This window comes from Malaclemys terrapin, chromosome 9 (assembly GCF_027887155.1).
Source record: "Malaclemys terrapin pileata isolate rMalTer1 chromosome 9, rMalTer1.hap1, whole genome shotgun sequence".
NCBI lineage: Eukaryota > Metazoa > Chordata > Testudines > Emydidae > Malaclemys > Malaclemys terrapin.
Genome location: NC_071513.1, coordinates 17725832 through 17738040, shown reverse-complemented (window position 1 = coordinate 17738040; position 12209 = coordinate 17725832). Strand labels below are relative to the sequence as shown.

The 12209-nt window shown below is 42.9% G+C and overlaps 1 protein-coding gene across 1 annotated transcript in view; it reads right to left on the bottom strand.

Moving 5' to 3' along the window:
* Nucleotides 1–12209, bottom strand: part of COL4A5 (collagen type IV alpha 5 chain) — a 140198-nt gene that overhangs the window by 69877 nt on the left and 58112 nt on the right. Inside the window, exons 3-4 of the mRNA XM_054038885.1 lie at nucleotides 3057–3146; nucleotides 514–558 (exon numbers count right to left, since the gene is read on the bottom strand). Coding sequence (XP_053894860.1) covers nucleotides 514–558; nucleotides 3057–3146 — 135 coding nt within the window. The remainder of the gene's footprint in view (nucleotides 1–513; nucleotides 559–3056; nucleotides 3147–12209) is intronic.

The following is a 12209-nucleotide window of genomic DNA, read 5'->3' as shown; positions in this document are numbered from 1 at the left end:
TTATGCTCTAATAAATTTGTTAGTCTCTAAGGTGCCACAAGTACTCCTGTTCTTCTTATTAATGGGTATATACACTATACACACTAAGGACTAAGTCCTTAGATGTTGAAAATTGATGTGTCTCCACTGAAGCCAATGAAACTACATGATTTCCACCAGTGGAGGATCTGCCCATAAAGTACAGCAGACAGGTATAAAAGCAGAAGGATTCACAGACAAGGCAAGGAATCTACTTATGTATCAGAATAAAAGTCTCTCTCTTTCATAGTAAAGTTAACAGAGGGGCTGGATTTTGACCAATAAAACTAGTTTGAGTCCTGTATGGCAGGATGGACTGAATAAGCCTTTATTGATAAATTTATTAAAAGTATGACAAGAAATCCCATTGGGAAGAATAAATTTCTTTTGATTTGACTCTATATTTTTTACTCATCTAGCTTTCTGTAACCCACATCTCCATCAAAGTAATTCATGTATGTTATGTACTATATCCTGACATGGGGTGTCACTTACTCTGATTCCTTTGGGTCCGGTAGGCCCTGGAAGGCCATCATCACCCTGTAAAGAACATGGAGAAAGTAAAATTGATTATATCATCTATAGTGCATTGAAATACACAGTTAACCTACTAAAGTAAACCAAAAGCTTGAATAAAAAGTCAAAATAATTAAGACAAGGGTGCCTGGTACATCCTGTCAGCATCATGTAGTGTTGTTAGAAGTTGTATTATTTATTACCATCTTTAGGATTTTGCTGAGTTGGGATTGAAAAGCATTTTGTGCAGTTAATAACCAAGGACTTATAGTTAACAGTTTTTGTTCATATAGTTTTATATCTGCCTGCATACTACTAATTTCCTTCAGCTTGCTATACTGTGCTCTAGTGGGTAAAAGATAATAGTAGATTGCTTGCAAATTTCATGCTCCTGTTTTTCTTTAATTTACATTCAGAATGTTACAGGAATTCAGAGATATGGAATAGGACATCTGCCATAGAAGTGCATTAAAGAGAGTATAAATATATTTATATTTTCTAACCAAAACATCTGACCTCTTTTATTCCCCATTTGCTCTCTCCTTCCTTGCCATCCCTTGCTATATCTGATTCATTCTCTCCATCTCTAACATTTTTGCTTTTTTAATTTTCTGTTTATTGTTTCCTCTTCTTGAGTCCCTCCTCTGTGTGATGAAAAGCAATAACCTCTTTCCCATGACTTCTGAAATGTGACTGTTTTGTTTAACGTAGGTGTTTACAGAATGAAGAGCCAGACAAAGCTGACAAATTTATATAATGTATCTATTTATGTATGTAAAATAAAAAGCAGAGTTGGAGGGATTTCAACACTATACAGTCAGAATTAGAACATTTTAATGTTATTCAGGAGAAGACAGTTATAAATGGAGGCACTTCAGGAAATAAAGAGCATTCATCTCTTCTCTTCAATGTTGTACTATTGTTTTGGAGTCACACAAGGGGCTTGTTTTAATCCCTTACTTGCCTCCCCCAAAAACAATGACAGTAAGAAAACATTGTACTTCATGGCAAAATAGAAGTGGGACCATTCACACAGCTGGCAGACAGATAGGACTTTGTCACTTCACTAAGTGATGGAATCACAGGACTGTGGTAGAGGGGATTTCAGTTATTTAGCAATGTGTGTTACATGGCCTAGTAAAGCTGCAACACAGCATGTCACTAAGCCTGATCTCTAACCCCTTCCCCTAGAGCAGTCAGTCTGGCCACTTTCGCACCTAATGAAGGGGTGTGTGTATTAGTGATTGCTGTGCGCACACACACATGCATGAGTGCATAGGGGCTGGGACTAGGGGTGCTGCAGCATCCCCTGGCTTGAAGTGGTTTCCACCATATACAGCAGACGTGGGCAAACAACGGCCCACAGGACCATCCTGCCCGGCCCCTGAGCTCCTGGCTGGGGAGACTAGTCCCTGGCCCCTCCCCTGCTATTCCCCTCCCCCGCACTCTGGCCCGCCGCTCCCACTGGGCAGTGTGGGGAGTGCAGCTGGCTCTGGCTGGGCGTTGCGGCTGCGAGCTCCTGCTGCTGGTAAGGGGGCGGGAAGCGGGGGTGGGACTGGATAAGGAAGCAGGAGGTCCTGGGGGGCAGTCAGGGAGGAGGGGGCGATTGGATGGGGCGGAGATTCGGGGGGGGGGTGGTCAGGGGATGGGGAACAGGTAACAGTGGGAGTCCCGGGGGGCCTGTCAGGGGGCGGGGATGTGGATAGGGGTCGGGAGGGCAGTCAGGGGACAGGGAGCAGCGGGGGTTGGATAAGGGGGTGAGATCTCAGGGGGCAGTTAGGGGCAGGGGGTCCCAGGAGGGCGTGGTCGGGGGATGAGGAGCAGAGGGCCGTTGGATAGGGGGTGGGAGTCCTGGGGAGTCTGTCAGGGGGTGTGGGTGTGGATAGTGGGCAGGGGAGTCAAGGGACAGGGGTGTTGGATAGGGGGCAAGGTCCTGGGGAGGTGGTTGGGGCGGGGGGTCCCGGGAGGGGGCAGTCAGGAGACAAGGAGCAGAGGGGGTTGGATGGGTTGGTGGTTCTGAGGGGGCAGTCAGGGGGCAGGAAGTGGGAGGGGGCAGATAGGGGGCAGGGGCCAGGCTGTTTGGGGAGGCACAGCCTTCCCTACCTGGCCCTCCATACAGTTGTGCGACCCCGATGTGGCCCTCAGGCCAAAAAGTTTGCCCACCCCTGATATACAGGGTTTACAGTGTGGTTCAATGGCTCTCAGCACCCCCACTATACAAACTGTTCCAGAACTCCTGCACGAGTGAGGGGTAGAGGACTTATCTGAGGAGCACAGATATTTTCCCTATTGTTTATTCCCTTAAGTTATAGACTTCCACAGCAGGACAGTAATGTAACTAATAGAGACAATGTAACAGGCTTCTAGGAACTGTACCACTGAAACATTAACCGAATGATGCGCTCTGAATCAGGAGCTCTGGAGATGGCTCTAATGCATTTTGTGTCAGTATATCAGGAAATCTAGACACTGCCTGCACCAGAGGTAACATTTATATAGTGTTTGGATACATTGTTACTTACCTTTATGCCTCTTGGGCCAGGAGGTCCCTCTGGTCCCGGAAACCCAGGTAAACCGGGCTGACCACCTAACCCTGGGAACCCCCTCTCGCCCTACAAACGAAAACAGGGAAATGAAGTACTCTTACATGCAGCACATGATATGTATGGTAAGTTCCGACAACACAATGCTTCAGCTTGCTACAGAGAACTGGAAAGAAGTTAAGCAGCCAGAATGATTTAAAGCATATTAAGAAGGCAAATCTGAGTTCCTGATAAACATCACAACTACTTAACGATGGGATTTCCAGGCAATAGAGTGTACAACACATTTCAATGACTCTGTATCAATTAAATGGATTAAGTGTGCTGTCTATCTAGTATTTAAACCAGTCTCGATTGGTCATTTGTCAAATTTTTCAAACAAGTACCTTTGGCTGTCTCCCAGGCGCATGAAGCAGCTTCCTGTAAAAATTCACAAAGCTACCACTGTCCTTCTCCAAATCCCTCCTTTAAAAATCACTTCTGCTGTGACACCTATAAAAAAAACTCAACTAGGCAAGCTGCTGTGCTGTGACCCATACTCAGCATGCTGCACGTAATCTCGCTGTTACCTTGCGCTTCCTCAGTCTGTTGTATTCACCTGTTGCCTCATCTTATACTTTGACTGTAGGCTCTTGGGGGCAGGTATCTTTTCTCATGTGTTTGTACAGTACTTAGCACAATGGGGTCCTGCTCTCTGACAGGGAGCCTGGGTGATGCCAATGCTGCCACCACAGGTAAACTGGAATTTGCCAGCATAATTTATTTGTACACAATTTTATCATTTTGAAACTTGAACATTTATTATATGTTACATACACCCCTACATTAGAAGAACATTATGATTGCAAAGTCAAGTACTCAAAAGTTGAGAAATGCCAGAATTAAGGCTGCCTGTGCAATCTTAATTCAGCTCCTTTGTGTGTATGCATTATGATTGTGTAATTAAAGACTATCACATACTATTTTTATCACAAGACCCCTGCCTCCTTCAGTGCTCAGGATGGGCAGTGATCACTTAATGAGCAGCTAGTCAGTATTTTGTTTTAGCCTCATTGTTCAATGTGTTGTCCCTGGCCTTATATACTGCACACTATTCAAACCCTATGCTGAATACAGAATAATTAATTTTGTCATGCATATTTCCATGGCCCTCATTATGGACAGACAGCTTGACAAACATTAATGAATTTATTTTCTCAACACCCCCATGAAGCAAGGGACTATTATTACCTTCATTTTACAGATGGGGAATTGAGGCACAGAGAGTAAAGGCAAAAGGGTCCACTAATTTGGGATAACCAAGGTGGGGGACACAGCACCTGAGAAAGCAAGAGCTCCAGCCTCCAGAGGGTATTATGGTGTTTTAGTAGCAAGAGCAGGCTAATAGGTGCATTATAATTTTCAGTTTTTACAGGATTTGCAGATCAGCATCTGACCTTTTTCTGTCAACATGGCCTGGGGAATTTGAACCAATTCTCAGTCACTAATTAATGCCTAAGTGGAATACTCTCCAATGTGCGTTAGTGTTTGTATGTTATTTATTTAAAGGAAATTTCAAAAAAAATTGGGAACACTGGAAAAGCCTCATCTCCTCCCTCAGCACCAATTTACTGCCCCCTGCTGCAGTAACATTAGGACATCAAATATTATCGGCCACTCATCACTCTCTCCCAGCCATTCATTTGCATCTTTGGGGAGTGGCACTAGTGCCATGGTTATCATGGTGATGACTGCTTCTGACAACTGATTGCTCAGACTCTCATAGCATTATTGCAAAAAAGGGTCCCAGGAGGGTCTGTAATGAGAGTAGACTGGAGCTGGTTAAGCTCCTGCTGTGTTCCTCCATGTTTGTACTCAAGTAGGTTACACTTCCTTTTCTACGGGTAACTGTTAGAAAACAGATGACTAAGGGGGAATATGTTTGGGGAGTCTAGCCCACTGGCCCCACCCCTTCTGCCAGCAGCCCTCCTTTCCTCTGCCCCCCCCACAACCAGAGAAGCCCCAAGGGCCTCCCTGCAGCTGGAGACCCAAGCCATGCCAGCCCCCCCCCCCCCCCCCCCCAACACCCAGTGGCTGGAGGAGCCCTAGTTAGCCCACCCCAGACTGCACCATCACCCCCCCCCCCCAGCACCAGGCCAGGGCCAGCCCCCCACCTCCCCCAAGGGCCACGTTGGTGGCCTGACACCCCTCCCCCCCAACTTCAGGGTAGAAGGGGGAAAGAGAGAGGGGCCTCCCAGGAGAAGATGGGCAGGGCCAGGGCTACAACCTGGGTCAGGGGAAGCTTAGTCTGCTCTGGACTTTAATACCTACTGCCCATGGGTATAAAATCAAGAGTGGTGTGGAGAAAGTAAATGGGGATGTCTTAGTTACCTATTCCCATAACACAAGAACCAGGGGTCACCTAATGAAGTTAACAGGCAGCATGTTTAAAACAAACAAAAGGAAGTACTTCATATAGGGCACAGTCAACCTGTGGGACTTACTGCAATGGGATGTTGTGAAGGGCAAAAATGTAACTGGGTTCTAAAAAGAATTAGGTAAGTTTATGGAGGGTAGGTCCTTCGCTCGCTATTAGCCAAGATGGGCAGGTATGTAACGCCGGGCGCTAGGTGTCCCTAAACTCCGACGGCCAGAAGCTGGAACTAGACCACAGCAGATGGACCACTTGATAATTGCCTTGTTCTGTTCATTCCCTCTAAAACATCTGGCACTGGCCACTGGCAGAAGACAGTATACTTGTCTAGATAGTCCATGGGTCAGATGCAGTACAGCTATTTTTACTTTACCTTGCTCAAAAAGGGTTACATAAAAATAAGATACAAAATTCCAGCTTCTTTTTTCGCCATGTACAGTGTTTATATATTTCTCACAAGTTTGGGAAGCTATGACTTTCAGAATATATATATATATTTTTTTTAAAAACAAAGGACAGGGGGAGTTACAGATAGCGATTCCAGTTTCTGTAAAAATTTAAAAACTGTAATTTAGAAGTTTCATTAAAAAGGTTTTTTTTAGGGCTGTCAAGCAATCAAAACGATTGTACTTAATTACACTGTTGAACAATAATAGAATACCATTTAAATATTTTTGAATGTTTTCTACATTTTCAAATACAGTATATTGATTTTAATTATAATACAGAATACAAAGTGTACAGTACTCAGTTTATTTTTTATTACATATATTTGCACTGTAAAAAACAAGTATTTTTAATTCACCTCATACAAGTACTGTAGTGCAATTTCTTTATCATGAAAGTTGAACTTACAAATGTAGAATTATGTACCAAAAAACTGAATTCAAAAACAAAACAATGTAAAACTTTAGAGCCTACAAGTCCACTCAGTCCTATTTCTTGTTCAGCCAATCACTCAGACAAACAAGTTTATTTACATTTGCAGGAGATAATGCTGCCCACTTCTTGTTTACATTGTCACCTGAAAGTGAGAACGGTGTTCGTTCGCATGGCACTACTATAGCTGGTGTTGCAAGATATTTACGTGCCAGATGCATTAAAGACTCACATGTCCCTTCATGCTTCAACCATCATTCCAGAGGACATGTGATTAATCGACAGCCCTAGTTTTTTTTAAAATACAAATTTAATTTAATTACTTCCAACATATTAATGAACACAGTGCCTAGAGGTAAAATGGAGCTTCACAAAGATAATAGTGGCAAAAAATAATATACATTGAAGACAAATGTGTAAGTGCTTTATTATTTAAACAGTATACTTAATAGGGGAAAAACTAAGGAAATTCAAAAACACAGCTTCCATTTAACATTACTTAAGGTTGCTCTCAATCAGCCAACAAAAGCATAAAATATTAGGAAATACAAAGTTAAGGATTAAAGGGTTACCAAGTCAAGTGCCCAGGAAATGTCAGAATGAATGTTGCCACTGCAACCCTAAGTTGGCCCCTTGTGTGTATGCACAACTTAGAAAGCCACAGGACTCTGGTCTCATTCACTGCACAGGGCAGATCTGTTGTGGAGTGAATTGAGGTTGCGTAGTAAAGAAAGCGGCTATCTGTGGGATCCTGCTTCATTTGTTGCAGAAATTGGAGGGTGAATGAAACTAGGGACAGCAGGAAGATAAAAGGATGGTTTCACGGCTTAGGTGTTTGAATGTTGCCCTGGAGAATTAGATTCTATCCCTGCTTCTTCCACTGAGTTCCTATCTGATGTTGGGCAAGTCACTTCACTTGTGAAAAGTCTGGGGTGTCATTTCTGCATCTAATTAAAGGCTTACAGACTGGGGGCCAAATTAAGGTTGCACAGGCAACGTTCCTTCTGGCATTTCCTAACTTCAGTACTTGACTGTGTAACCTTTTAATCTTTAACTTTGTATTTCCTAAGTTTTTATGGTTTAGTTCATTGATAAGAGCAACCTTAACTCATGTTAAATGAAGTATTTTGTTTAGGAATAGGTTACACTACAAACTTTTTATTGGCTAGTTCTCTTATTGCACACACCACCCAATAGACCCCATAGCTAAAACCCTGATGAAGACCTTAGGAAATTGAGATTAGATGTTTTTGTTGGTTTTTGCTACTGGTCCAGCAGTTTTACTCCATCAGGTTACAAATTATTCCTGTAACTTCTCCAAGTACTGTCAAGGACTAGATTGTCCAAAAAGTCTAATCCTGCCCATCCTAGGTTGGGATTTCTTTTCACTGTACATATGCTTTACCTAGCAGATTATGGAAGTTGCTAGTACTGCCCAATGTAACTGACCTTCCTTCTAAAAAATGGTTTCCTAGTAGTTAAAAATTAAATGTACCCTTTTGTTTCAGACCATTATTCCACTGTATCCACGGGTGCCAACTCCGTGGGTGCTCTGGGGCCCATTAGTTGTTTGGCGGCTTGCAGGAGGCGCTCTAGGGAGGTCAGAGAGCAGCAGGGGGGTGGGGGCCCTCAGAGAGGGGGTGGGAAGAGGTGGAGCGAGGGAGGAGCCATGGGGGAAGGGATGAAGTGGGGGCAAGACCTCGGGCTGGAGCACCCACCTGGAAAAATAAAAGTCAGCGCCTGGAACTGATCTTTGTCTATAAGTAAATTCCTAGATATGTTATACTCCTTAAGGAACAATTACTATTATTATTTAGGATTTAACAAAAAACAACCTGATAGTTTACTTCCAGTTTGTTCTTCTTAGAAAGAGGGTTTCAGGCTTCAGCACTATGCATGCAGATGTAGAGCCATTCTGCTGACTCACCTTAGAAGCAAGGCCAGGTAAGTGTTATTAACTCAAACCCAGGATATAAAAGGGTTTGAGGGTCTCTAAAAAAAAAGTAGAAACAAAGAATTTGGGGAGAAGTAGAAACAAAAGGATTTGCCCTGCAGGGAAGGCACTAGGAACAGCTAAGTTCTGGAGCAAAAGATTTGTAAGTAAATGTGTTCATATGCAAGAGCTGTGCTAGGAAAAGCACCTGCTAGCAAAGCCTAGACAATGCCTCCTAATCTTATTTGGATTAAGGTTACAGGAGATTACTCCTGCAAGAGGAAGCACAAGCAAACGCGTGCACCAGAAGTCTGGAATTATATATCTATTGACAAAGCACTAATTTGAAACATGCAAATAATATACATAGCAATAAGAGTTAGATCACGTCTATTCTGCTGCTGTGGATGAATACAGACCAGGATACAGGGCAGACAATAGTAAACTGATACTTTGCAACGTTTACATCATGGCCAAAAGGCCACACAACTAGACTTTCTTAGGAGTATTGCCCAAATGTTCCTATAACTGTTCTGTTTGGAACCAGAAGCTCAGCTGCATGTTTTAGGGTCTCAGTTCTAAACAAAGATTAAATTGGGAGACCAAGGCATTTGAAAGGGGAAAAGACACAGGAAGCTAAACAGTTATACAGGAGAACTGCAAAGAGATGCAGATGCTTCTAATAAACGATGGTGTTTGGATTATGAAACAAACATGCTCCAAAGAGCACTTAAAAGTACCACCACAGCAAGCGTGGGCCTAGCAGGAGGCAAACTGTTGCCAGAGCAACTCTTGTTCAGACTCTGCTAGCAAGTCTGCCACCAACCGTGAACAGATGATTTGAAACACTGGGCTAGGGAATAGTTATAGGACTGTACCACAGATGTTTCCTTAGGGAATTACTTCAGACTAATTACAGTGTGGAGTAGTTATTTCCTTCATAAAAATCACTGTTTGACAGATACAAGTGTCTAGCCAAGGGAAAAGGTACATAGTGTTTGGCCAAGTGAGCTACCTTTATATAAGCAGGTACAAATACAGGGGGCAGATTTTCAAAGAGCTTCCATCCAGAATTGCCCACCCTACTTTATGGTTGCACTATTGTGTGCTCCCAAACCTCCAATCTGCAGGAACAAACTTTTTCTTGGCAAATGCAGATGTCCAGCTACCTGGCTTGCATGCACAAAACAGTGTTGGTGGGCTCCAAAATGGAAGATACTTCTGAAATCTTGGCCCAAAACTTCTGTCAGAAAAGCCATCTATCCCTTTATGCTGCTGAGGGGGTTGGGGGAAGAGAAATAAAGTAAATAGAAACAGTCCTGGTCAGCAGGGAAGGGGCCCCATTTTCTAACAACAGACCCATTATATAAAGTTCCTATACTGGAGGTAGGGTCAGAGGAAGGGACTCCTTGATTGAGAAACTGGGTGGGGATGCTGAACTTTCTGAAAATTGACACTTCTATTTTCTGTTGGAAATGGGAGGATACTGAAAGACATGGATAATGAAGGTTGGCTAATCCTATGAGCCCAAATACAAACCCAAACCTTGCTGTCTTCCCCATTCCACTGAGATTCCAAATGTGAGAGTGCCAATGTGTCTATGCTTCTGCTAAGAGTCTATGTATGGCTGCGTCTCCTACATCAACCATCACAGAATGGAAGTGCCCCTGTACTGAATGGAGAGTAGAAGAGATACCAGCAGGAGCATAAGTGTTCACAAATGCCAAGTTCTTCAAACAAGGGACCTTAAAGTTAGGCACCTAAAACAAAAAGTGACCTGAGCACCCACAACGTTCAGTAACTGCAATGGGTGACGCAAAGGCTCAGCACTTCTGAAAGCCAGGCCGCTTTGATTTAGATGCCCAATTGTACGTGCCCACATATGAATAATTTGGCTACATGCTATTGCAGTACCTCTGACCCTTCCCCTGTCAGCTGGAGATTCTGCAGGTTTTGTATAGTGTTTATCGTGTCTTGATATACAAATAATGACTACATATGAACTTATGAAGCTCTGAAATAGAGCGCGTCTAGCCATGACAGAAGGATGAGACTTGAAAGACAGCTCCCCCTTCCTTCCTTTATTGTCCAATATATTCGTATTTACCTTGCCTTTCATCCAAAAATGTTACTTGGCTCTATCAGATAGCATGGTGATGTAATCAGTACTGATGAGATTCAGTACTATCTACCCCCAAGTACATACATCACCCTAGAGACCAAGGGCAGCTTTTGAAAAGGTATAATATGCCTAGTAGGATTTACCAAATCACTGAAACAGTTTAGGTGCCCATCTCCCCTTGACTAAGGTGCCTATGAAGCATTCAAAAACATCTAAGTAGGTCTGTAAACCTGGCCCCCAAAGCCATTTTAGTTAGATTTTAGTCAGAAGTGTTTGAGAACCTATCTATAAAGCATTAAGGAGTATGGCTTTATCTTCACTACATCAAAAACACCCTTTGTGGAAAGGATTTGTTTCAGTTAGTGTTTGTTGGTAGAGAGATACTGAACTGGTTAACTTTGGTGTTAGCTGAAGGTATGCAGTGCCACAGTGTTTGAGATATTAAAAGTTACTACGCTCCCTGGAGAACCCATGGAAACAAAACTACATACCATTCACCCCTTCTGCGGCCTGGATGGGCCGCTCTAAGATGGCTACACTCAGGGCAGACTGCGAAGAATAGGGCAGGCAATCCCCAAACTGGTGGTTTATTCTAGAATTAGATTAATCAAGTCAGTAACAAAAACAGCTTCTGTAATACTACACCAGTTAACAAGAAGCCAAATACAGTCCCCTTTAAGCATTCCAGCCCTTGGGTCCCATCTAGACAGCGAAGTCTAATACAGTGAGGGGTTACTGAAAACCTGATTCACAATATGTGAGGTTCACCAATCCCACAAGGACTGGATACTTATCCCCAGGTCAATAGGAGTCTCAGATTTACCCAATAATCATGCTGATGTCAATCCTTATGTAACTAAGACTAAAGGTTTAATAATAGATTCAGGAAAAAGAAAGAGGAAAGTTAAAAAATGGTCAAAAGATCAGTACAAATGTGTGTAAAGTCCTTAGGTCAGTTTCATAGCAGAAATGGAATAAAAATGCTGGCTTGTAAGAGTCTCTCTGGAATCATCCCAACAGGACAGAACCCAAAGGTAAAGCCTGTTAAAGGTAGACAGTTATCCTGGGTGTATACAACTTCTTACCTAAAGTTAACTGGTGAAGACTTGCCTTTAATTATTGTAACTAAGGTTATGTCTACACTGCACTTTTGTCATAAAAACTTTTGTCGCTCAGGGGTGTGAAAAAACACCCTCCTAAACAACAAAAGTTTTAACGAAAAGCGCCAGTGTGGACAGCGCTTAGTCGGCAGGAGACGCTTTCCCAGAGACGAAGCTATCGCCCCTCATTCAGGGTGGTTTTATTTTGTTGCCGGGAGAGCTCTCTTCTGGCGACAAAGAGCAGCTACTCTGCGCATCTTACAATGGTGCGGCTGCAGCCGCACAGACACACCATTGTAAGGAACACAATATAGACATAGCCTAAATGAACACACCATCTGATAAAGCCATAACTTGATGTCTGACCCACAAGGAATAAAGAAACCATCAGGCTATGGTTCTACAGAGGAATTTAATACTGGAGCAGGAGGGAACAGTAAAAACAAAAAAAATTATTTATTTTCTCCTGCTATTTTCTGTATCCTTACTTATTAAAGTGTTCTCTCTTCACTTCTTTTGATGCTACAAAAAAGGAGTCATAATCCAGTGTTAACTTGTCCTGTGTCAGGGCACTAGATAGTCAATATAGTCTATTAAAGCATTTGGAGTAAAGCATATGAAGGGAAGACAGGAATATAGTATTGTGGACAGCTGCAGTGGTAATTGTTTAAAATTGAAGCATGAT